The 27,493-nt window shown below is 39.3% G+C and overlaps 1 protein-coding gene across 2 annotated transcripts in view; it reads right to left on the reverse strand.

Moving 5' to 3' along the window:
• The window catches only part of c18orf25.S (chromosome 18 open reading frame 25 S homeolog), a 60,837-nt gene that overhangs the window by 31,082 nt on the left and 2,262 nt on the right, over positions 1-27,493 (reverse strand). Inside the window, exons 2-3 of one of the 2 annotated variants that reach the window (XM_018237079.2) lie at positions 19,642-20,433; positions 1,633-2,405 (exon numbers count right to left, since the gene is read on the reverse strand). In XM_018237079.2, coding sequence (XP_018092568.1) covers positions 1,990-2,405; positions 19,642-20,362 — 1,137 coding nt within the window. In that variant the 5' untranslated portion in view covers positions 20,363-20,433 and the 3' untranslated portion in view covers positions 1,633-1,989. 2 annotated transcript variants of the gene reach the window in all.

Consider the following 27,493-nt stretch of genomic DNA (forward strand, 5'->3'; position numbering starts at 1 on the left):
ATACAATTAGTGGATACATTTTTCTCAGCAGCATCTGTGAAATATCAGCAACTACTGTATCAAGTCTAACAGCTGCCTTTAATGAAACTCAGGGATTCTGCTCAACAGGGACAAAGCACCCCGAGATGCTTCAGAAGGTGAAAAATGTAACTTTCCACTACAATATTAAAAAAACACAAAATGTAAAATTTTTTTAAAAAGTCACAAATGTAAAAGATGTTGGAAAAAGTCTGAAATCTGAAAGCAACTAGGTGTTTGAAGGTGAACAACCCCTTTAAAATAAGGCCAATAAAGGGATTAACAGCTGGAGGAGTGTAGGGTTGAACACCCCTGTGGCACCAATAAATCCAATAACCTATAGCTAATGGCCAAATGTTGATTACAGTTTTCATGATTTCCAACAATGGCATTTGAAGAGCACCACAGGTTACAGATCCCTGGATTTCTGCACTCGCAGCGCTGGAACAAAATACCACATACTGTGTAACAGGCAATATTAAAGGGAAACTATCCCGAAAATGAAAATTTAATATAAGCTTCAGCATACCGACATAAGAAACTTTGTAAATACAATCAATTAAATATCTGTATTGTTTCTGAAATCAAGTTTATCTTCACTATTCCTCTCTCGACATCTGTTTCTCTTCATTCTCTTTTCATGCAGCAGTTGGGTGTCAGATATTCATTGACAGTTGGATCCAATATATCTTATAGGGAGGCTCCTTTCCTAGCAGATGTATTAGAGCTCACTCAAATAACCGATTCCAGTAGAAAAAAAACTAAAACTAACTACCTTTTGCACAAATTCTGCATGTAGAGAGACATGATGTCTGGTGAGTTTAATAGTGAGCTCTAATACATCTTCTAGGCAAAAGGAGTCCCCCCTATAAGATATATTGGATCGAACGGTCAATGAATATCGACACCCAACTGCTGCATGAAGACAGAATGAAGAGAGAGAATGATAGTGAAGGGGGGCTCTTTTCCTAGCAGATGTATTAGAGCTCACTCAAATAACGGATTCCAGTACAAACAAAACTAAAAATAACTGCATTTGGCACAAATCCTGCATGTAGAGAGACATGATGTCTGGTGAGTTTAATAGAGTGAGCTCTAATACATCTTCTAGGCAAAAGGAGCCCCCCCCTATAAGATATATTGGATCTAACTGTCAATGATTATCTGACACCCAGCTCTAGCATTAAGGCACAGTACAGAATTTTTAATTGATTGTATTTAGAAAGATTCTTATTTCATTATGCTGGAGCTTATATTAAATTTTCATTTTCACGATCAATCCCCTTTAAAAAAGGACCAGTAACATCAAAAAATTAAATTGTTTTAAAGTAATAAAAATATAATGCAGTGTTGCCCTGCACTAGTAAAACTGCTGTGTTTGCTTCAGAAACACTACTATAGTTTATATAAATAAGCTGCTGTGTAGCCATGGGGGCAGCCATTCAAAGGAGAAAAGGCTCAAGTTACACAGCAGACAGCAGATAAGCTCTGTCTGTCTAATGGTGTTATCTGTTATCCATTATCTATCCTGTGCCATTTAGCCGTTTTTCAATTTCCGCCATTGCTCCACAGCAGCTTGTTTATATGAACTATAATAGTGTTTCTGAAGCAAACACATCAGTTTTACCAGTGCAGGGCAACACTACATGATATTTTCATTACTTTAAAACACTTTCAGTTTTTGGTGTTACTGTTCCTTTAAGGTAATAGCCTTTTGTGCATTTTTTGGGCTTTCGCCATCCCCCATGTCAGTCTACTGGCATGCAAAAGGAGCAGAAGGGTATGGAAGGAGCTTATGTCAAAGCTTCTCGATGATGATGATGATGATGATACAGCATAAGCTGAATCAGGCCGAGCTTTGGTTAGATAATTGGTATTTTCAGCCTATGCCTAAGAAAATATAAATCAATAAAGAGAAGAGCACTCGGTTAGTGCAAGTTGAGGGGTAAACAACAGAGATCCAGCAAGGGCCTAGGATGGATTCAATTCCTGCTCCCCTATATTTCCATTCTCTGGGAAGGGTGGGGGGAAGTTGTTGTTGTTGTTTAATGATGGGAAATCTAACGTGTCGACATTCTGATAACTTGGTAATACAGGGCTTTCTGGCACGGATGAACTGCTGGGTGTTAGCCTTTGCCCAACTATTTGAAGTTTGGCCTCATTTGGCTCCAGCTGCTGTTTGCCTTCTTCATCTGTGTCCAGTCGGGTCAACTTCTCTATCCACAAACGGAACTTCTCTTCTGTCTGTCTCTGCATCTCCGCAAAACAATTCATGGCCTCTTCTAGGACATTGCCTATGCAGTTTCTATCCCACACGGTGCCCCTCTCAAGCATTCCCGGGATATCCCTGGTCGCTCCTGCAGATCCCCCGGCACGACTGAAGCCAGCTTTAAAGACATTGAGGCCATGGGGTAAGAAATCATGAAGCAAGCAAGCAGAGAACAATTATAAAAGCTGTGAATAACCAGTGTTAGCATGCCTTATGCAAGTATAGTCAGTCCCATCACATGACAGAAATTTCTCTGCCTTCACAGAAAATTCCAGTTCATATCAAATCCAAGAAATAAAACCATTTTATCATTTGCAAATGTTATTTTTTTTTTTTAAATAAAGTGACAAGAAAAATGATCACAGAAAAAAATAAATAAAATGAAACAGAGTACCAAACATTAAAGGGATACTGTCATGGGAAAAAAATGTTCAGCTCTGGCAGAATTCTGCACTGAAATTCGTTTCTCAAAAGAGCAAACAGATTTTTTTTACATTAAATTTTGAAATCTGACATGGGGCTAGACATATTGTCAGTTTCCCAGCTGCCCCCGGTCATGTGACTTGTGCTCTGATAAACTTCAGTCACTCTTTACTGCTGTACTGCAAGTTAGAGTGATATCACCCCCTCCCTTCCCCCCCAGAAGCCTAACAAAAGAACAATGGGAAGGTAACCAGATAGCAGCTCCTTAACACAAAATAACAGCTGCCTGGTAGATCTAGGAACAACACTCAATAGTAAAATCCAGGTCCCACTGAGACACATTCAGTTACATTGAGTAGGAGAAACAACAGCCTGCCAGAAAGCAGTTCCATCCTAAAGTGCTGGCTCTTTCTGAAATCACATGACCAGGCAAAATGACCTGAGATGCACCTACGCACCAATATTACAACTTGCTGGTTCAGAAATGAACTTTTATATTGTAGAGTGAATTATTTGCTGTGAAAATAGTGTAATTTAGAAATAAAAACCAAATCGTAAAAATCATGACAGTATCCCTTTAAAAAATTGACATTATGGGATGGCAAAAAGTCATAGTAACATAGACGAGCCCTGAGATTTCTTGTATTCGATTCAGCACGAAACTTCTCACCTCTGTCAACACTAGTAGTAAGCTGGTCTTAAAAGAGATAACACATTACGAGACACATTTATTAAAGGTTGAATTTCAAATTCATTCAAATTCATGCGAGTTTTTTTAAAACTCTATTAAATTTATACTGATACTTTGAAATTCGACTGGGGGTTATTTATATAAAAAAAATTCAATATGTAAAACCTGGACGAATATTCCCGATCTAATTCAAATCGAATTAGACTAAACTCGATTTGAGTTTTTTCTCCAAAAAAAACCTCGAATGTCAGGAAGGCTACTAACATGTCCAAATTGGTCCTCTCCCATTGACTTATACATGAACTCGGCAGGTTTTAGGCAGCGAATAATAATAATTCAAGTTGTTAAAGGGCCAGAGTATGATAAATCGCGAAATTGGAATTAAAACTCTGAGTTTGGATAACTCATAAATTGAGAGTTTTGACCATAAAAAAAAAATCAAAAATCAGAATTTTTAATTTGACCCTTAATAAATCTGCCCCTACGTGTCTATAAACATGGAAGCAACGACATTGAGACAAAAGTTCCATCTTTGCTAGCGCTGTAGAGTCTAAGTGGTGCTCGCAGCACTCCATGTTTACTGGCAACACACACAACACAGTGAGAGATCTGGCAGACGAAGGGTTAATTATTAGCTGATCAGTTGCATCTACAATACTCGTCAATTATTTGCATTGTATTGTTTGTTTGTTTTTTACTTTAAAGTATTCCTAGCACTGAAACAAACATTCATTCATGTCTATTAAAAAAATCATATGCAGGTGTCCTTTATCCAGAAAGCTCTGAATTATGGAAAGGCCATCTCCCATAGACTCCATTTTATCAGAATAATCCAAATTTTTAAAAAGGATTTCCTTTTTCTCTGTAATAATAAAACAGTAGCTTGTACTTGATCCTAATTAGATATAATTAATCCTTATTGGAAGTAAAACCAGCCTATTGGGTTTATTTCATGTTTATATGATTTTCTAGTAGACAAAGGGATTCGGTTATGATTTTTATGATGTAGTTTTTTATTTCTAAATGACACTGTTTACACTGCAAATAATTCACTGTACAATATAAAATGTCATTCCTGAACCAGCAAGTAAATTTAGTTGTAATATTGGTGTGTAGGTGCATCTCAGGTCATTTTGTCTGGTCATGTGCTTTCAGAAAGAGCCAGCACTTTAGGATGGAACTGCTTTCTGGCAGGCTGTTGTTTCTCCTACTCAATGTAACTGAATGTGTCTCAGTGGGACCTGGATTTTACTATTGAGTGTTGTTCTTAGATCTACCAGGCAGCTGTTATCTTGTGTTAGGGAGCTGCTATCTGGTTACCTTCCCATTGTTCTTTTGTTTGGCTGCTGGGGGGAAAGGGAGGGGGTGATATCACTGCAACTTGAGTACAGCAGTAAAGAGTGACTGAAGTTGATCACAAGTCACATGACTTTGGGCAGCTGGGAAATGGACAATATGTCTAGCCCCATGTCAGATTTCAAAATTAAATATAAAAAAAATTGGATTGGTCTTTTGTGAAATGGATTTCAATGCAGAATTCTGCTGGAGCAGCACTATTAACTGATATTTTTTTCCCCATGACTGTATCCCTTTAAGCCGGTATGAAGATCCAAATAAGGGAAAGATCAATTATGCGGAAAAACCCCCAGGTCCCGAGCATTCTGGATAACAGGTCCCATACCTGTACTTGCATCCTTAAAGGGGAATTCAACCCCTCCGGCGCTAAAATCCCTCCCCCCCTCCCATGTTACCACACCTCCCTCCTTCCCCCGGGCAAATGCCCCTAACTTGTTACTGACCCCTCCTGTTGAGTTCACAGCAGCCATGTTCGCCCGTGCGATCTTTTTCCTGTATTTGCCGGCATTTGGTGGCACATGCGCAGTAGAGGGATTTACCGGTAAGGATCTACTGCGCATGCGCCCGAAAGTCACGACGTTTCCGATTTCTTTTTTCGTATACTTTGTGACTTTCGGGCGAATGCGCAGTAGATCCTTACCGGTAAACCCCTCTACTGCGCATGCGCCACCAAATGCCGGCGAATACAGGAAGAAGAACACGGGCGAACATGGCTGCCGTGAACTCAACAGGAGAGGAACTGCACGGAGGGGTCAGTAACAAGTTAGGGGCATTTGTCCGGGGGGGGGGGAGGATTTTAGCGCCAAAGGGGTTGAATTTTCCTTTAAAGGAGAAGGAAAGCTACGGAGGCATTTTATTGCCAATAGATTAGCTGCAATAGTGCAAGCTAGAATGCTATATTTATTCTGTAGAATATTTTACCATACCTGAGTAAAAAGCTCTAGAAACTCTCTGTTTGTTTAGGATAGGAGCTGCAGTATTAACGTGGTGTGACATCACTTCCTGCCTCAGTCTCTCCCTGCTCTGGGCTCAGATTACAGTAGAGAAGGGGGGGGGGAGCAAACTGAGCATGCTCTTGCCCAGGGCAATGAGGTTTAAGCTGAAAACAGGAAGTCTGATACAGAAGCCCATGAGTACACAATAGAAGGAAATAAATGCAGTGTTTCTTTTGACAGGGGACTCAGAGCAGCATTACTTTGGGGGTTTACTGGTATATTTAGATGGACCTTTCTGATAAGGCTTACTTAGTTTAAACCTTTCCTTCTCCTTTAAAGGAAATTCATGCTGCAGCCAGTGCTGAATCAGTTTATGGGTGGACAGAGTCTCACCAGTATACAGACAGACATACTGGTTCAGCTCTGGTTGCCCCCTCATAACACCAGCAGGCAGGACAGCTAGTGGCCTCTGTATGAGGATTGCAAGCAAAGGGAAAGATGCAGAAATGTACATTTTGAATAGGCATAAAGAGCCCATTTTAGTGCTAGGACATATATTTTAATGAAAGCAAAACAATAAAACAAAGACTTTACCCTTCCAACACCTTTTTCAGTTCAGTGGTTTTTAGTTAGCTCACCAGAAATAGAGTTTTTTCTAATTACATTCTATTTTCATTTTGTAGTATTCTAATACCAACGTTTAATTTCTTCTTATGTCTTTCTAAACGGGGAGGGTTTCAGCGGTTCTATAAATTGTTCAACATTGATACATTTAGTTCAGCGGTCCCCAACCTTTTGTGGACTGGGGACCAGGGGTGGGGTCGGCAGGGTCAGGGGAGGGGCCGGTGGCACGCCCGGGTTGGCACCAAGTTTGGGAGCACCGCGTCCAGTTTGGGCGCGCCGGCGTCCAAATCGACGCTCCTCATTGTTGTGGGCTCGGCGGCCCAGTGCAGGAGTGTTGAGCCGCGACCCGGCGGTTGTGGACCCCTGATTTAGTTGATACATTTGTTACCTTTGTCCCTGCAGAGCAGAATCCCTGAGTTTCATTACAGGCAGCTGTTAGAATTGATACAATAGTTGCTGATATTCCCCCACAGATGTTGCTGCTGAGAAATGCATCAACTAATGTAGCAAATTGTAACAGTTCAGATTCTGCAACTGGATCACTGAGCTGTCAGACTGAAACATCAGAGACAGGTTCACTTTAAACTTAAAGGAACAGTAACACTAAAAAATCAAAGTCTATCAATTTAATGAAGATAAAATGTACAGTATGTTTTGCCTACAGTGGTATCACTTGTGTTTGAGCTTCAGAAAGACTACTATAGTTTATATCAGGGCTGGCCAACTGGAGACCGCAACCACTCCTTGTGTGGCCCCCCACATGAAAGTCTACCTGCTGTGATTTCTTACCTTGTGTAAGTTTAGGGTCAGGGCACACAAGCAGATTTGTTGAGATAAGTTGCCCAGTGACAAATCTCCTCTTCTTTGGGGCGACTAATCTCCCCGAAATGCCTTCCCGCCGGCTAAACTGTAAATCGACGGCTGGATGGCACTCGGAGCGATTAGTTTTCAGAAGTCACCCAAAGTTTACTCGTGAGGCAACTTCGGGGACTTTGGAAAACGTTAAAACTATCACTCCGAGCCAGTGATTTACATTTAGCCAGGCGGGAAGGCAGTTTGGGGAGATTAGTGACCCCCAAAGAAGAGAAGATTTGTCGCCAGGCGACTTATCTCCCCGAAGCTGCCTGTGTGCCGAGATTTACTGGCCCCAGTATTGTTTAAACCTCAAATTCAGACATTAATCTCGCCTGAAGTTGCCTCACGAGGAAACTTCGGGCGGAAAACGATCGCTCTGAGTGCCATTCCGCCGGAGATTTACATTTTAGCCGGCGGGAAGGCAGGGGATGGAGTTCGGGGAGATTAGTCGCCCCGAAGAAGAGGAGATTTGTCGCCGGGCGACTTATCTGCCCAAATCGGAGTGTGAGCCCTGACCCTAACACCTCTATTATTCACACCTGTAAAGGTGGCCATAGACGTAACAATTTCAATCTTTCCTGGAAAAAATGTTTCCAAGAAAGATTGTTTTTGTCAATACACGCATGTAGATCTGAATCGTCAGATATACATATGGAAATGGGATGCACCAAATCCAGGATTCGGTTCGGGATTTCTTCTTTTTCTGCAGGATGCGGATTCAGATTCGACCGAATCCTTGTGTGTCAGAACCAAATTTGCATATGCAAAATATGGGCGAGGAGGGAAATCGCGTGACTTTTTGTCACAAAACAAGGAAGTCAAATATTTTTCCCCTTCCCATGCATATGCAAATTAGGATTCAGTTCGGAATTACATACATTGTTCTACTTGCTACTTTGTTTGCATTTGGAAATTAAATTACATTTAAAAACTTTTTGTGTTCCTGATCCTTTGCAAACACTAAAAAAAAGAAAAACAATTTCAAAATATTAAATTCTGGCGAACAATCTGAAAACAACTGAAAAAAAAAAAAATATTTGAAGGTGTACCTACCCCTTTAAAAAGCCATTTGTTTCATTAACTTTTCCCAAGTGGCAGCTCAGTAAGACTGGTTCCTGTTGCATTCTGCTCTAATCTGTCACAATCCAACTGATACACTTAGTGGCTGGTGAATTGTTAAATCATGAAGGATGCTGAGTAGGGCCTTTAAAGTTGCTGATGAAAAATGAATTAACTAATGAACAGTTTAGAGAGAGGATAACCCAGGTCTGCAGAGATTCTTACCTGCGTAATAAAACTGGTGCTTGCTGGTGTCAAATGGCTCAGTGAAATGGGTGTATTAAAATAAATAAGATCATAATTTGTATAACTCAGCCTGCAGCCTTGTGCTTTTATATGGTCACAGAACAACCCCTCAGTGACTTCTAATATCCTTATCATTTACAGTAGGGGGTACCTTATCCCTTATAATACATGAGTGATACTCAGAGTTCCCTGTATAACTCAGCCTGCAGCCTTGTGCCTTTATATGGTCACAGAACAACCCCTCAGTGACTTCTAATATCCTTATCATTTACAGTAGGGGGTACATTATCCCTTATAATACATGAGTGATACTCAGAGTTCCCTGTATAACTCAGTCTGCAGCCTTGTGCCTTTATATGGTCACAGAACAACCCCTCAGTGACTTCTAATATCCTTATCATTTACAGTAGGGGGTACATAACCCCTTATAATACATGAGTGATACTCAGAGTTCCCTGTATAACTCAGCCTGCAGCCTTGTGCCTTTATATGGTCACAGAACAACCCCTCAGTGACTTCTAATATCCTTATCATTTACAGTAGGGGGTACATTATCCCTTATAATACATGAGTGATACTCAGAGTTCCCTGTATAACTCAGTCTGCAGCCTTGTGCCTTTATATGGTCACAGAACAACCCCTCAGTGACTTCTAATATCCTTATCATTTACAGTAGGGGGTACATTATCCCTTATAATACATGAGTGATACTCAGAGTTCCCTGTATAACTCAGCCTGCAGCCTTGTGTCTTTATATGGTCACAGAACAACCCCTCAGTGACTTCTAATATCCTTATCATTTACAGTAGGGGGTACATTATCCCTTATAATACATGAGTGATACTCAGAGTTCCCTGTATAACTCAGCCTGCAGCCTTGTGCCTTTATATGGCCACAGAACAACCCCTCAGTCACTTCTAATATCCTTATCATTTACAGTAGGGGGTACATTATCCCTTATAATACATGAGTGATACTCAGAGTTCCCTGTATAACTGAGCTCTACAATGCCTGTAAATGGAAAGCTCAGTAATCGGATCTTTCACTGCAGCACATCACGTGCATCAGATAAGGATATATGTGACAGTTACTAGGTCTCCTGTTCGAGGCATCCCAAAATAAACCACCAATCCCAGAAGGTAAAGGTAAAAACCAATCAGCAGTTGTACTTCATATACCTGTACATACAGTCAATAAAAGCAGCCATTAAGCTGAGAATACACGGGTAGATTTTGTTGGCTCCCTGTAATCGATCTTATTAGTACGTTATTATATAGTAACACTTTAATCCTATTTGTATTCATACTTTTAAATACAAGTTGCCATGTTTCTGGTCTCATCGAATCACATCATTACCTCCTGCTTGGACTGCATCTATGAATACAATACAGGTATCTGTTATCCAGAAACCCGTTATCCAAAAAGATCCGAATTATGGAATGGCCATCTCCCATAGACTCCATTATAATGAAATAATCCAAATTTTGAAAATTTTCCTTTTTCTGTGTAATAAAACAATAGCTTGTACTTGATCCCAACTAAGATATAATTAATCCTTATTGGAGGCAAAACCAGCCTATTGGGTTTATTTCATGTTTATATGATTTTCTAGTAGACTTAAAGGGGTTGTTCTACTTCAAAGTTAACTTTTAGTGGGTTATTTATTCAACTCCGAATGCAAAAAATTCATTAATTTTTTTCTTAATAAAATCGAACTTTTAAAAAAAAAAAAAGTCAGAATCTGGAAATCCAGCATATCAGACCTGTCGAGGTTGTATATAAGTGAATGGGTGAAGTTCCAATGATTTTTTTGATGTGCGCTGGGTTTCTTGCAATACCTCGAAGTTTTCAGGAAATTACAAACAAAATCGGATGTAAAAATCTGAAAAATTTGTGAAAATCTGATATTTTGCCGCAAACGACATTTTCGGGAAAATTTAATAATAAAGAAGTGTAAAAAAAAAAACCAGAGCAGATTTTATTGGAGTTTGTAGCAGAAAATATTGAGATTAATTCGGACAAATTCTAAGCAACTTTTCAGTTGGTCTTTGTTATTTATTTTCTATAAATCGTGAATTATTTGCCATCTTCCAGCTTTCAAATGTGCGTCGCTGTCCCTTCTAAAAAACAAATGCTCTGTAAGGCTACAAATGTATTGTTATTGCTACTTTTTATTCCTCATCTTTCTATTCAGGCCTCTCCTATTTATATTCCAGTCTCTTATCCATATCAGTGCATGGTTGCTAGGATATTTTAGATCCTAGCAACTAGATTACTGAAATTGCAAACTGGAGAGCTGCTGAATGAAAAACCAAATAACTCAAAAACCATAATAAAAAATAAAAAACTATTACAATTTGCAATTGGTTTTCATTTTTTATTATTTGTGGTTTTTGAGTAATTTAGCTTTTGATTCAGCAGCTCTTCAATTTGCATTTCAAGCAATCTGGTGACTAGGGACCAAATTCCCCTAGCAACCATGCATTGATTTGAATAAGAGACTGGAAGATGAATAGGAGAGAGTCTGAAAAGAAGGACCAGTAATAAAAAAAGTAGCAATAACAATACATTTGTAGCCTTACAGAGTAATTGTTTTTTAGAAGGATTTGAAAGCTGCAAAGAATCAGAAGAAAAAGACAAATTAGTATAAAATTATAAAAAAATAAATAATGAAAAGTTGCTTAGAATTGGTTGTTCTATAACATACTAAAAGTTACTTTTTAAAGGTGAACCACCCTTTAAGCGGCCCTAAGTGAACGGCTTAGGCCTCATCACTATTTCTCAAGTTTTATTTTTATGTTTATTTATTTTATTTCTCAAGCACAACACAGTGGCTCAAACAACGTGTTTTATTAATCATTTTAAACGGAAAAGAATGACTCCTAAATTCAGTCACTTAGTCGCAGGAAAGACTAATAAATAAAAGGAATAACTGTTTTGGTAGAATTTTTTTTTTTTTAGTTTTCTTCTATGCCCAACGCAGTGAAAGGAAAGGAGATGAACTAGAAAAAAATAAAATAAAATAAATCAAAAATACATAAAAAGTTGGATCTTGGAATGACAGGTCACAGAAATGTCCGCAGCCATAACATCAGTCTAAATATAAAGCCTGTGCCACAGAAAAATCTGGAACAGAGGTTGGGTTAAACAAAGCAAACAAAATAAAATAAAAAACAAAAACAAAAGAAAAATCCCGGCTGGATACACTGGAGCTGGATTGTCTGAGGGCTGGAGCTGCTGCAGACTGGTCTTCCTCATGGGATGCTCTAGCACAATGAAAAGCTCTTACACTCCTTTCTGTCTCTGATTCTCTTCTTCTACATCTCCTTGTTCCTCAGGGCTCAACTTTCCTGGGAGTCGCAGAACAGATAAAGCAAAATAATTGCCCAGGGATCTGTCACTTATACTGTAGATACACTTCAGTACGTTAAAGGAGAACTAAACCCTAGAAATGAATATGGCTAAAAATGGCATATTTTATATAGTGAACTTATTGCACGAGGCTAAAGTGTCAGCTTGTCAATAGCAGCAATGATCCAGGACTTCAAACTTGTCACAGGGGGTCACCATCTTGGAAAGTGTCTGTGACACTCACATGCTCAGTGGGCTCTGAGCAGCTGTTGAGAATAGGGATGCACCGAATCCTGGATTTGGCTCGGGATTCTGCCTTTTTCAGCAGTATTCGGATTCGGCAGAATCCGTGTGTCTGGCCCGAACCAAGTCCTAATTTGCATGTGCAAATTGGGGGCAGGGAGGGAAATCACATGACTTTTCATCACACAACAAGGAAGTAAAAAAAATGTTCACACATTTATTTCCCACCCCTAATTTGCATATGCAAATTAGGATTCGGATTCGGTTTTCGGCCGAATCTTTCACTAAGGATTCGACCGAATCACAAATAGTGGATTAGGCACATCCCTGGTTGAGAAGCTAAGATTAGGGGTCGTTCGGGATTCGGCCAGGATTCGGTCTTTTTCAGCAGGATTCGGCCGAATCTTTCACAAAGGATTCGGCCAATCCAAAATAGTGGATTCAGTGCATCCCTGGTTGAGAAGCTAAGCTTAGGGGTCGTCTCTAATTATTAAGAAGAAAATGAGGTTGGTCTGTAAAATAAACTGTTATAGGGCTGATTATTAAAATCTGATGGTAATTGCACTGGTTTCGGAGCTACCATTTAATTAAAGAGGAAGGAAACCTAGTCGGCGCAAACCCCCCACCCCCCTCCCGTTTGTTGCCCACCCTCCCTCCTCCCCCCTGGCCTACCCGTCCCGCTGGGCAAATGCCTCTAACTTGTTACTTACCCTTCTGCGCAGGTCTAGACCAGGGAGTTCACAGACGACATCTTCTTCCACGCGATCTTGTTCCCGCTGTGAACGGCGTTTTGGCGCATGCGCAGTAGGTTCATTGCGCCGGTACGGATCTACTGCGCATGCGCCAAAAGTCACTCGCATGCGCAGTAGATCGTACCGGCGAAATGCTCCTACTGTGCATGCGCCGTTCAAAGCAGGAAGAAGATCGGGTGGAAGAAGATGTCGTCGGTGAACTCCCTGGACTGGACCTGCGCAGAAGGGTAAGTAACAAGTTAGGGGCATTTGCCCAGCGGGACGGGTAGGCCAGGGGGGAGGATGGGCAACAAACGGGAGGGGGGGTGGGGGGTTTGCGCCGACAAGGTTTCCTTCCCCTTTAAGGAATCGTTAAAATATGATACGAGTTCGACTATTCGCCACCTAAAACCTCTCTCTTTTAGTAAATGGGAGACGTCCTGGGATCAATTTGAGTTTTTTGCACCCTTCCTGACATTCAAGTTTTTACTTCGATTCGATTCAAGTTTTCGGGTCGAACCTATTCATCCGAGTTTTACAAATTCGATTTATTTTTTTAAATAAATTTAGATTGGTCGAAATTCGAATTCATGGGAATTTTTAAAAACTCACATGAATTCGAAATTCGACCTTGGATAAATTTGTCTCCATATGTACTGTATATTGTGAGTGGGTCCCTAAGCTCAGTAAGTGACAGCAGCACAGAGCATGTGCAGTGAATCAGCAGAAAAGAAGATGGGGAGCTACTGGGGCATCTTTGGAGACACAGATCTTTACTGCTAAAGGGCTGTGGTTGCCTTGGGCTGGTACAGAAGCACAAAACATCATGTACAACATTTCTAGCTACTTCTTTAGTTAGGCTTTATTTATCCTTTAAGTGTTTAAACTAGGAAAAAGGGGTTGCTCAATACTACAGAAATAAAAACATTATGAAAACCATAAATTTACAAAAATTACTGTCTTTCACATTGGAAGCAATGGGGTTTCTTATGGGTGACATAAGGTGTATGGAGTAAAGAAAAAAAATGCATCTATAGGCTTTAAGTTCTGACTTATTTAAAGAACACAGATGACTGTCTGCCGGCCCAAACTGTCAGCCTGCTGCATTGTACCTAGGGCTCCAAAAAATATTCGGTGCCTTTAAGTTCTCCCATGTTACGGTGTTTTCATATGATGCGTTTCTAAAGATAGGAATCACAACTACAAAGCTTGAGCTCAAAGTACTGTTCGAGGCAAATTTATCAAGGGTTGAATTTCAAATTCATATGAGTTTTTTAAACTCTAATAAATTTGATTTTCTTTGAAATTCAATTGGGGGTTAATATGATTCAAAAAAATCAAATATCTAAAACGCAGACAAATTTTACCGACCTGAAAACTCGGATCGAATTCGACCAAACTTGATTCGGAATTTTTCCTCCAAAAAAAAAAAAAACTTGAATATCAGGAAGGCTACACACATCTTCAAATTGGTCACTGGACCTCGCCCATTGACTTGTACATGAATTTGGCAGGTTTTAGGTGGTTAGACTATGATTAAATTTGAAAATCAAATTTGAATTTTTATTTTAAAAAATTGATTTGAGTTTGGATAATTTGCTAGTCAAGTTTGACAGTCATAAAAAAAGAGAAAAATTAAATTTTCAATTCGACCCTCAATAAATTTGCCCCAAAAAGTTCACCTTAAATTGAATATTTTTTGGAGCCCTAGGTACAATGCAGCAGGCTGACAGTTTGGGCCGGCACAAAAAGTCATCTGTGCTCTTTAAGTCTATAAGTCAGTGGACTTTTAAACAGACCCTTTTTTTCTGTATTAATGCAAATTAGGTACTGGAAGGGAAAAAGTGGTAAAAACATTTTTACGTTCTTGTTTTGTGACAAAAATGTATGTGATTTTCATTCTCACCCCTATGAGAATGCATATTAGGATTTGGATTAGGTTCGACCAGGCACAAGGATTCGGCCCAAGCCGAATCCTGCTAAAAAAGGGTGAATCCCGAGCCGAATGCTGGATTTGGTGCATCCCTAGTATTTAACAAAAGGGTTGACTAAAGAAACAAAAAAATTATAACATTAGTTCCATCCTGTTTGTAAAGGGATACCTTTAGTGGGATGTATGAGTATCCAAACTGTGTGTAACCAAGCAAACAGTTTGAAGGGGAATGCCAAACATAACTGCAGCTTTTGGAAAAGTAAACATAATTTCAAGCAACTTTGCAATTTACATATGCAGACTTTTCATGATTTTTAATGGTTTGGAACAGTTCCCTAAGCCTAGCCCCCTGCTGACCTGCCTGACTGCTTTGCTGACCTGCCTGACTACTTTGTTGAACTGGCTGACTATTTTGCTGACCTGCCTGACTACTTTGCTGAGCTGGCTGATTACTGTTACGTTGTATCAACTGTCCTCAGCCTGCATCCTCCAAACCCCACAATTCCCTGCACATGTGATTTCAATAAGTAAAGGAACATCACAGTTAAATGCATTGTGAGTTATGTAGTTCCTGCATGAAGTCTGTAAACAGACCATGATTTTTAATGGTTTGGAACAGTTCCCTAAGCCTAGCCCCCTGCTGACCTGCCTGACTACTTTGCTGACCTGCCTGACTACTTTGCTGACCTGCCTGACTACTTTGCTGACCTGCCTGATTACTGTTACGTTGTGTCAACTGTCCTCAGCCTGCATCCTCCAAACCCCACAATTCCCTGCACATGTGATTTCAATAAGTAAAGGAACATCCCCGTGCAATGCATTGTGGGTTATGTAGGTCCTGCATGCTGTCTGTAAACTGTGGAGAAGTTGTTACAGTGTGTAGTCCCTCCTTCCCTGCCAGGATTTCAAATGATGCAGAAAGAGAATAACTGTTAAACAGCTGGATTTCAGCACAGAAAATGGCATTTATACTTTTTGAAGAAACAGGTAACTGTGATGGATATATTAGGGGTTTCTGTGTTATGTGGACCTCTCTATCAAATTTTGGCTTGGAAGCCAGAGTTCCCCTTTAATGTACAGCATCAAATTATCCAGTCAAATTCATCACCTGTGCTATGCGCTGGTTAGTAACCTCGTATAAAGAGTCACAACAGGTCCTGCTCAAAGGAAGTCTGTTCCCACACACCTTACTAGGATTTTAAATACCTTCAATAAGATTATGACAACTTTGAGAACAGATTAAGAACTACATGAGAGCAACATGGACCTCAGCTGGACAATTATATGAATTATGATGAGCCTATGATAGCACCACTTGGGTTTTATCATCAGGACCAGAGCAGTGTAGTGCCTGGGTGTTCATCATAAATGCAGAGATAGAACAGTTCTTACTCATGTTCTAGATAAAAAAAAAAGTAACACGTTACAATTACTCCAGTTTTATAAATCCATCTGTAGTATGCAATAAAAACTCTTCATGAGGGGTCCTACCATCACGCAGAGAGGGTGACATGTAGAAGAAGGGGAGGGGGGAATGTTAAAGGGATACTGTCATGGGAAAAAATGTTTTCTTCAAAACGCATGAGTTAATAGTGCTGCTTCGGCAGACAGCACTCAATTGTAAAATTCAGGTCCCACTGAGACACATTCAGTTACATTGAGTAGGAGAAACAACAGCCTGCCAGAAAGCAGTTCCATCCTAAAGTGCTGGCTCTTTCTGAAAGCACATGACCAGGCAAAATGACCTGAGATGCACCTACACACCAATATTACAACTAATAAAAATATAGTTGTTGGTTCAGGAATGAAATTTTATATTGTAGAGTGAATTATTTGCAGTGTAAACAGTGTCATTCAGAACTACACCATGATAAAAAATCATTACAGAATCCCTTTAAAAAAGAGGTTTGACATGTACCGAGCCACTTACATGTCAAAATACACTAGTTGGGTTAGGAATGAAATTCTACATGATAAGAGTGAATTATTTGCAGTGTCATTTAGAAATAAAAACCAACACCATAAAAATCATGACAGTATCCCTTTAAGGAACATTACAGGGCTGAATGGATATTTATAGCACCTGGGATTTGTGTCCATTCCTAAATAAAACTAAAATACACTACACTAGTGGCCCTTTCTAATGTCACACTAAGCTCTTTTGTCCATTCTACAACCACTACCTATTGCCTTTCTATTTTCATGCTCACGGCAGTTGTTCTGCTATGATCGTCCATTGATTGTTATAAACTCTCTTCCAATTCACAAACTGTCAGTAACAGGACTGAAGGTTGAAATTGTTTATAGGAACAACTGGCCCTCAGAAACAACAAATGGAAACTGTACAACTGGCCATAAACAATTTTAGCCTAATGTCGTTATTCTATTTGTAAGGGGGAAACCGGTGTCTCTTCTACCAACACACTATAGACTTGCAGACTCTGTATGTGCGATAAAATTTGGACAGATTAACTGCCATAACATAAGATGGATGATGGTTGGATTTTACCCATAAAAGTGAAATCAGCCAAACTGCCAGGACAAATGTGGACACATATAGTCTGCTTGATTCATTCATTCAAGCAACTTGTTCACAAGATCCAGATATGACTTAAATCATATGAATAGGATGCAGAAAATGTCTAGCAACTGCTACGAGAGTCTGGATTCCATTCGTGTGTAAAGCCTTATTAAGTTTCAACAGAAATCAATTCCTTGCATCTAACTGGTTTGGACAAGACTGATCAGAATTTGACGTAACCAATGTATCTTAAAGTCAGTATTGTGAAATAATTGATAATGTCACGTAGAACACAATTAGCAATAATCAGGTTTTGACAAGTGTAGAGCTTAAGCCTTGCAGATGATAATGTGGTTAAACAGGTATAGGAACCGTTATCCAGAATGCTCGGGACCTGGGGTTTGCCGGATAACGGATCTTTCCGTAATTTGGGTCTTCATGCCTTAAGTCTACTAGAAATTAATTTAAACATAAATAAACCCAATAGGCTGGTTTTGTTTCCAATAAGGATTAATTATATCTTAGTTGGGATCAAGTACAAGCTACTGTTTTATTATTACAGAGAAAAAGGAAATCATTTTTAAAAATTTGTATTATTTGGATAAAATGGAGTCTATGGAAGACAGCCATTCCGTAATTCGGAACTTTCTGGATATTGGGTTTCCGGATAAGGGATCCTATACCTTTAGTAAAGTTTAAAAGAGAACTAAACCCTAAAAATTATTATGGCTAAAAATGGCATATTTTATATAGTGAACTTATTGCACGAGGCTAAAAGTTTGAGCTTGTCAATAGCAGCAATGATCCAGGACTTCAAACTTGTCACAGGGGGTCACCATCTTGGAAAGTGTCTGTGACACTCACATGCTCAGTGGGCTCTGATTGGCTGTTGAGAAGCTAAGCTTAGGGCTCGTCACTAATTATCCAGCAGAAAATGAGCTTCCCTGGCTGTAATATAAGCTGATGCTACAGGTTTGCTGATTATTCAATTCTGATGCTAATTGCACTGGTTTCTGTGCTGCCATGTAGTAATTATGTGTATTAATTACTAATCAGCCTTATATTGTGACATTTCTATTCTGTGTGTACTGTATATTGTGAGTGGCTCCCTAAGCTCAGTAAGTGACAGCAGCACAGAGCATGTGCAGTGAATCAGCAGAAAAGAAGATGGGGAGCTACTGGGGCATCTTTGGAGACACAGATCTTTACTGCTAAAGGGCTGTGGTTGCCTTGGGCTGGTACAGAAGCACAAAACATCATGTTCAACATTTCTAGTTACTTCTTTGGGTAAACTTTCCTTGTCCTTTAAAGGGATTCTGTCATGATTTTTATGATGTAGTTTATATTTCTAAATTACACTGTTTACACTGCAAATAATTCACTCTAAAATATAAAAGTTCAGTCCTTTTAGTTGTAATATTGGTGTGTAGGTGCATCTCAGGTCATTTTGCCTGGTCATGTGCTTTCAGAAAGAGCCAGCACTTTAGGATGGAACTGCTTTCTGGCAGGCTGTTGTTTCTTCTTCTCAATGTAACTGAATGTGTCTCAGTGAGACCTGGATTTTACTATTGAGTGTTGTTCTTAGATCTACCAGGCAGCTGTTATCTGGTGTTGGGAGCTGCTATCTGGTTACCTTCCCAATTGTTCTGCTGTTAGGCTGCTGGGGAGGAAATGGAGTTGGGTGATATCACTCCAACTTGCAGTACAGCAGTAAAGAGTGACTGAAGTTTGTCAGAGCACAAGTCACATGACTGGGGCAGCTGGGAAACAGACAATATGTCTAGCCCCATGCTCTTTTGAGAAACAGATTTCAGAATTCTGCTGGAGCATTACTATTGACGGATGTATTATGAATTTTTTTTCCCCAAGACAGTATCCCTTTAACAGCTGTAAAGTGGACAGGATCAACAGAATATTCAAGTTATGTGCACTGACTGAATGAATCATAAGTACATTTCCTCCAGTACTGAAGAAAGCAGGCGTGTCCATTTGCATTAATATCTAAGAACCAGGGACTAAATGTAAAATCTCTACGAAATGGCTGAATTACAACCATCTTGACAATTTCCCACTTTTCACAAAAAAAAAATATATATCTATATATATATATAAATACTTTAACGTGTAAAGACTTGAAACCTTCAGCCTCCCTATGGGTTTTCTTTGATCAAAGTGAGGATAACATTTTTCAGGAGACAGAAAACAATTGGAAAATAAATCATACACGTACAGTATGCTAGTGCAGTAAATAAAGCGTTATGGAAAAAAAGATGAAGTAACCAGCAAAGTGCCGTGAGCAAGACAACTTTAGTTCAGGAGAAGGCTCTCCATTTAGAAAAGGTGGCTTGTCAAGGTCACTCATAGTGAGGCGGTGAATAAGATTTACCTGCTATCTCTGCCGTGATTGTCTTGCTGCTCCCTGAAACTTCCTCGTCGTCATCGGATGAGCTTGTACTAGAGTCGCAGGTAAGGTCACTGTCACTCGTACTGCTATCTTGTAATAAGTTGTACTTCTTTCGTGCAGCCACCTCTCTCTTCTGCCTCAACAGTCGGATCCTTTCCTTGTGCTTTTGACTTCGGTGGCCCTTCATTTTTGTAACTCTGCCGTTCTGCTTGTCGGTCGATTGGCGATTCTTCTTGGCGGCCATTGTTGACGTTTCACTCTCTGACCGGGACCTCCTTGATTTACGGGCAACCACGACTCCTTGAACGGAGGCATCGCAGCCTTCTGTTATTGCTTCTGGACGACATGGAGCATTTTCCTCTGCGGAAGACAGAGTATCAGAGTCGGCCAAGTGTCCGCTGGAAGAGGGAGAAAGCATGCAGTGGTTTGAAGAGTCGCTTTCATAAACACGCTCAGCAGTCGGTTTATCGCTTTCCGTGGAGGCGAGCGGAGACTCTGAGGAGTCCCGTCTAAGTTCCATTAGCAGGCAAGGCATTGAAGAAAGACTGGAAGAGTCTGGGACATCTTGCCCACCATCCTTTATAGAAGCCTCTAGTTCCAGAGAGCCCTCGTCAGCTGGACTGTCCACCTTCTGCTGATCAATTTGAGAAGGCACTTCGGCATCTAAAAGTTCTTCACCCTTTGCAATTGCCTCCATCTTCATGTCAGAACTAGAAATATCTCAGAGTTTCAAATCATGAGGCACTGGCCGGTAGATCTTTTTTTAGTTGATGGCTGTAAATATAAAAAGAAGTTCATGGTCAAACATTTAGAGGCACATTTTATCAAAGGTCGAATTTCTAATTCATGTGAGTTTTTAAAAACTCCCCTAAACTCCCATAAATTCGACCAATCGAAATTTAAAAAAAAAAAAAAAACAAATTTTTCAAATTAAGATGGATTAAATCAACCTGAAAACTCGAATCGAATTCAAGTTCTTTCTCCAAAAAAAGAAAACATGAATGTCAGGAAGGTTGCAAACAACTCCAAATTGATCCCTGGATATCTCCCATTGACTTAAACTGCAATTTGGCAGGTTTTAGGTGGTGAAAAGTCTAATAAAAAAATGTATGAGTATGGATAAATCGCGAAAATCTAATTCGAATAAAAAAATTAGAAAATTTGAATTTTCAATTTGACCCTTGTTAAATCTGCCCCTTAAAAAGAAAACATACACGATCTATACACAAGATATAGATTCACTCAATGAAAGGGTTTCACAATGCTGGAGGTTTTTTGTGTATATGACTTTCTTAACTGATCATTTTAAAGGGGTAGTTCACCTTCCAAATACTTCTTTCAGGTCATTTGTTTTCATATTGTTCATCAGAAATACTTTTTAAATTGCTTTCCATCTCTTTTTTTACAGTTTAAATAGAAATGTAAAGTTGAATGTCCCTGTCTCAGGTGTTTCAGTCTGGCAGCTCAGTAATTCAGGTGCAGATTCTGAACTGTTACAATTTGCTCCATTAGTTGATACATTTCTCAGCAGCATCTTTGAAATATCAGCAACTTTTGTATCCGTTATAACAGCCGCCTTTAATGAAACTCAGGGATTTCCAAAGATAAGAAAAGTATCAATTTAGCACAGTTACACAGTCAGAGACCCCCCTCCCAATGCTGCTTTAGAAAGACTTGAGTTAACTTTTAGAAGGAAATAGAATAACAATCTAATCAATTATTTGCCTTTTCCTTTCCAGCTATCAAAAGCTTGCTGAAATTGATAACTGGAGAGCTGCTGAATAAAAAGCTGAACAACTCAAAAACCACAAATAATAAAATAAGTAAACCAATTACAATTGTTTAAGAATACCATTCGCTATATCATACTAGAAATTAAAGCAATTTAAAAGGTGAAAAATGAAACTTTCCACTTAAATATTAGAAAAAAAGATATATTGGATCTAACTGTCAATGAATATCTGACACCCAACTGCTGCATGAAGAGAGAATGAAGAGAAACAGATGCTGAGAGAGGGATAGTGAACTTAATAATCAGCCCTGTAGCATCAGCTTTTATAAGAGACCAACCTAATTTGCTGATAGATATTTATTGACGACCCCTAAGCTTCTCAGAGCCCACTGAGCACAGACACTTTCCAAGATGGTGACCCCCTGTGACAAGTTTGAAGTCCTGGATCATTGCTGCTATTGACAAGCTCAAACTTTAGCCTCATGCAATAAGTTCACTATATAAAATATGGTATTTTTAGTTCTATTCATTTTTAGGGTTTCCTTCTCCTTTTAGTCTGCCCTAAATTCACTGCCTAGTTGCTAGTCTAAACTAAACAAAGAGACCAGCTAAAATTTCCAAACTGGAGAAAAAAAGGTGGACCAAGTCTTAAATAATTAAACAAAATGAAGACCAGAATTATATTAGCTCAGAATATCACTGTCCATACCATACTACAAATCCATTTAAACTAGGGATGGACCGAATCCATTATTTTGGATTCGGCAGAACCCCCGAATGCTTCATGAAAGATTCAGCTGAATACCGAACCCTAATTTGCATATGCAAATTAGGGGTGGGAAGGGGAAAACATTTTTTACTTCCTTGTTTTCTGACAAAGAGTCACGTGATTTCCCCCCGCCCCTAATTTGCATATGCAAATTATGGTTTGGATTCAGTTTGGCCGGGCAGAAGGATTCGGCCGAATCTGAATCCTGTTCAAAAAGGCCGAATCCTGGCTGAATCATAAACCGAATCCTGGATTCAGTGCATCCCTAATTTAAACTTTATCAGAACAGCAGCAAAGAGCCAATAAATCCCCCTGCAGACACATTCTACGGTCATCAGCACTGGGCACCAGTCTAAACAGTCTGAGACTAGTAATTATTATAGTCAAGCAAACCATGAAAATAATGTGACTTGGAAACAAGTGCCTGTTAGAAAACTAAAGCAGGTCAGTAATAGAAGAAAGGCAATCAGGCGTATGGGACTGGGAGGGAGTAGCTATGAACCTATTCATGCAGCTCTAATAATTTAACATTCAGCCCTTATTAGTAAAGAGACACTACATAAAAAAAAAATAATCAGCTTTAAAGGAGAAGGAAAGGTTAAAACTAAGTAAGCCTTATCAGAAAGGTCCATCTAAATATACCAGTAAACCCACAAAGTAGTGCTGCTCTGAGTCCCCTGTCAAAAGAAACACTGCATTTCTTTCCTTCTATTGTGTACACATGGGCTTCTGTATCAGACTTCCTGCCTTCAGCTTAAACCTCATTGCCCTGGGCAAGAGCATGCTCAGTTTGCGCCTCTTCCCCACCCCCCCTCCCTTCTCTACTGTAATCTGAGCCCAGAGCAGGGAGAGACTCAGGCAGGAAGTGATGTCACACCACATTAATACTGCAGCTCCTATTCTAAACAAACAGAGAGTTTCTAGAGCTTTTTACTCAGGTATGGTAAAACATTCTACAGAATAAATATAGCATTCTAGCTTGCACTATTGCAGCTAATATATTGGCAATAAAATGCCTCCATAGCTTTCCTTCTCCTTTAATATTTCCTTTAGACAAATACAAAGGGAGAGTAAAACAGTATAGTGCTTGCTGCAAAGAAAGTCCTGCATATTTTAAAGAGTATCTGCACTGTGTAAATTACACCTCAGTGATAACATTATAATTGTGTAGCTTAGGGCTCCCTGGTGTTTACAGACCTCAACCTTGTCATCTAATCGCAATATCTGCATTAGTTATTTAGCAGCATATCAATGTGCTCAGTTTAGCATGTAATGATACAATTTTGTGGCAGACAATGACAATATACCCAAATATGTGCCTTGTAATCTGTAATATTCATATTATCGGGGGCTTCCTATAAGCATGCAGCATTACATCCAGCTCCAGTGTACAATAAATGCATGAAATACTGTAAGTGTTCACAAGGATCAGTAAAAACGTGGGACATGGGCACGGAAACTTTCCTAAAGATCTAGACAGAAAATGTAAAGGTGGCCACACCCGCACCGATTTTGGCATAAAAAACTAATTTTCATACGATATTCAGTGCGTGTATGGCGAGAGACAAGCCAACCGATATCGGCCTCTGTTAGTGCTGAATCGTCAGATACAGGTAGAAATGTATTGTTTCTAAATGTATATTTGACAATTTAGCTCAACACTAGGGATGGGCGGATTTGACCCGTTTCGTTAAAAATTCACCGCCGGCGAAATGTCGCTGACGCCCATTAAAGTCTATGAGCGTCAATAAAATTGTCGAGCGGCAAAATTGTATTGATGCTCCTTTTTTTTTTTGACGCACAACGCCATACAAGTCTATAGGCATCATTTTTGAGGCAAAACAAGGCGAAAAAAATCACCGATCCCTACTCTACACGTGTGTATTGAAACGATCAATATTTCTTTGAAATATCTTTTACAGGAAAGATTGGAATTGTTAGGTCTATGGCTTCCTTAAAGGGGTCGTTCACCTTTCAAACACTTTTTTTCAGTTCAGTTGTTTTCAGATTGTTCCCCAGAAATAAATAATTACTTTATATTATTTATTTTTTACTGCTTTTCCAAAATCTATGTTTATTGTTGAATGTTTGTGTCTCTGGTGTTTGAGTCTGACAGCTCTACAGTAATTCAGGTGCAGATTCTAAACTGTCACAATTTTGCAACATTTAGTTGATCCATTTCTCAGCAGCATCTGTGGAGTATCAGCAACTATTGTATCAAGTCTAACAACTGCCTGTAATGAAACCCAAAGATGCTGTCAGCAGGGACAAAATTAAGAAATGTATCAAATAAATGTATCAATTTAGAAAAGTTTACAGAGACAGCGACCCTCAATCCCAGAGCTGGGAATTAGAAGGTGAAAAATGAAACTTTACACTTCAATATTAGAAAAACAGTGACACATAGAAAATAGAAAGTAATTCCTGAATGAAGAGAAACAGATGCTGAGAGAGGAATAGTGAAGATAAACTTGATTATTTCAAAAACAATGCAGAATTTTTAATTGATTGTATTTAGAAAGTTTAAAAAATAACTGCCTTTTGCACAAATTCTGCATGTAGAGAGACATGATGTTGGTGATTTTAATAGGGTGAGCTCTAATACATCTTCTAGGCAAAAAGAGCCCCCTATATATAAGATATATTGGATCATTCCTCTGACACCCAACTCCTGAATGAAGAAAGAATGAAGAGAAACAGATGCTGAGAGAGGAATAGTGAAGATAAACTTGATTATTTCAGAAACAATGCAGAATATTTAATTGATTGTATATTCAAAAATAACTGCAAAATAACTGCCTTTTGCACAAATCCTGCATGTAGAGAGACATGATGTCTGGTGATTGTAACAGAGTGAGCTCTAATACATCTTCTAGGCCAGGGGGTCCCTAACAACCAGTCCGCAGACAGTCCTGAACTGGGCAGCCGAACAATTAACAAGGCGTGCCGAATTGGACGCCAACCCCTCCCTCCCCCCTCATTGGAAACAAAATTTGGCTCTTTTTTGGTCCCAGGGTGAAAAAAGGTTGGGGACCCCTGATCTACTCAAAAGGAGCCCCCCCTATAAGATATATTGGATCATTCATCGGACACCCAACTCCTGAATGAACACAGAATGAAGAGAAACAGATGCTGAGAGAGGGATAGTGAAGATAAACTTGATTATTTCAGAAACAATAAAGAATATTTAATTGATTGTATTAAGAAAGTTTCTTATTTCAGTATCCTGAAGCTAATATTACATTTTTTTTCGATCATTCCCCTTTAAAGTAGAAACTGATTGTATACTATAATTATTATAGTACGGTGAATGCCTTATTGATGGTATAAATAATGCATTAGGGAAATGCAGGAATGAGACGAGAGACTAAATAAAATAAATATATTCACGGTGACTCCTGGCATGGCAGAACTTCACAGCAGGAGTGATATTAAAACTCCCTGGGGTGCAGCGTGCTCGAAGAGGGGGTGTTTCCCTTATAAAACATTAACAAAGAGATTTTCATGGCAGACACTGCAGAGTTCAATTAGCTAATCTGCTTGGCTTCCTATTTTAAGATGTGATACCTCTTGCAGTGCATGTGATGTTAACCTGAGGCCAATAAAGCTTACACATGTGCTAAATGCTATATGAAGTAGAATTACAACAATGTAAAGGAGCCTTTTACTCACTGTAGCTGGGGCTTTGCAGTGCAGACAATGTTCTATTTCAGTAACACAAGCAGCAGCAGCTCTCAGGATGAGTAAGACAGAGGACATTACTCGTGACCTTTTTGTCTACGCTCCATTCACTGAGATGAACCTCTGCTTCCTTCAGGTGGCAAATGTGAAGCCAACTCTTAGCACCCACATCAGAACTAAACATAAAATTAGATCCCTTCTCATGACAGAAACGGGCGAAACAATTAATGGGGTGGTCCACCTTTACGTTAAATGAGAAGGAAGGGCTAAAAGTAAGTAAGCTTTATCAGAAAGGTCTATATAAATACACCAGTAACCCCTCAAAGTAATGCTGCTCTGAGTCCTCTGTCAAAAGAAACAGCACATTTCTTTCCTTCTATTGTGTACTCATGGGCTTCTGTATCAGACTTCCTGTTTTCAGCTTAAACCTCCAGGGCTAGGGCTTGAGCATGCTCAGTTTGTTCCTCTCTCCCTCCTCCCCTCCCTGCTGTAATCTGAGCCTAGAGCAAGGAGAGACTCAGGCAGGAAGTGATGTCACACCAAGATAATATGGCAGCTGCTATACTAAACAAACAGAGGGAGCTTCTAGAGGTGTTTACTCAGGTATGGTAAAGCATTCTGCAGAATAAATATAGTGTTATAGCTTGCACTATTGTGGCTAATCTATTGGCAATAAACTGCTTCTGTAGCTTTCCTTCTCCTTTAACATTTAGTATGTTATAGGATGGTCAATTCTAATCAATTTTCCAATTGCTCTTCATTGTTTCATTTTTATACTTTTTGAAATATTTGCCTTCTTCTCTTTCCACCTTTCAAAAACAAATACACTGTACACATGTATTGTCATTGCTGCTTTTTATTTCTTGCCTTTCTATTCAGGCCTCTCCTATTCTGACTCTAGTCTCTTGTTTAAATCAATGCATGGTTACCCAAAATTGAAGTTTAACGTTTGTGTGTCTGGGGTTTCGGTGATCCAAGAGCATCTGAACTGTTACATAGTTAAATTGGGTTGAAAAAAGACAAAGTCCATCAAGTTCAACCCCTCCAAATGAAAACCCAGCATCCATACATACACCCCTCTCTACTTTTAATTAAATTCTATATACCCATACCTATACTAACTATAGAGTTTAGTATCACAATAGCCTTTGATATTATGTCTGTCCGAAAAAATCATCCAAGCCATTCTTAAAGGCATTAACTATATTTAATTTATACAATTACAATTACTTGATACATTTCTCAGCAGCATCGGTGGGGGAATATCAGCAACTATTGTATCGATTAGAACAGCTGCCCGTAATGGAACTCAGGGATTCGGCTCAGCTGGGACAAATATAACAAATGGATCAATGTGGAACAGTTAGAGAGTCATTTTCAAGGTAAAAATATGAAACTTTTTACTTCAATATTAGAAACAGTCACAAATAGAATGAAAATAGGAAAAAAAATACCATTTCTGCTGAACTATCTGAAACCGACTGAACAAAAAAGGTGTTTTGAAGGTGAACGACCCCTTTTTTACCAAGTGCATTAGTTATGGAATGTCAAGTCCACAGACCCCCCCAGCTGTTTAAGCCTCTGACAGATGCTGGGAATTGGATTACAACAGATGGGGCATAGGTTTAATAGCCCTACAGTCCATAGGTGGG

This window comes from Xenopus laevis, chromosome 1S (genome assembly GCF_017654675.1).
Source record: "Xenopus laevis strain J_2021 chromosome 1S, Xenopus_laevis_v10.1, whole genome shotgun sequence".
In the NCBI taxonomy this organism is placed as follows: domain Eukaryota; kingdom Metazoa; phylum Chordata; class Amphibia; order Anura; family Pipidae; genus Xenopus; species Xenopus laevis.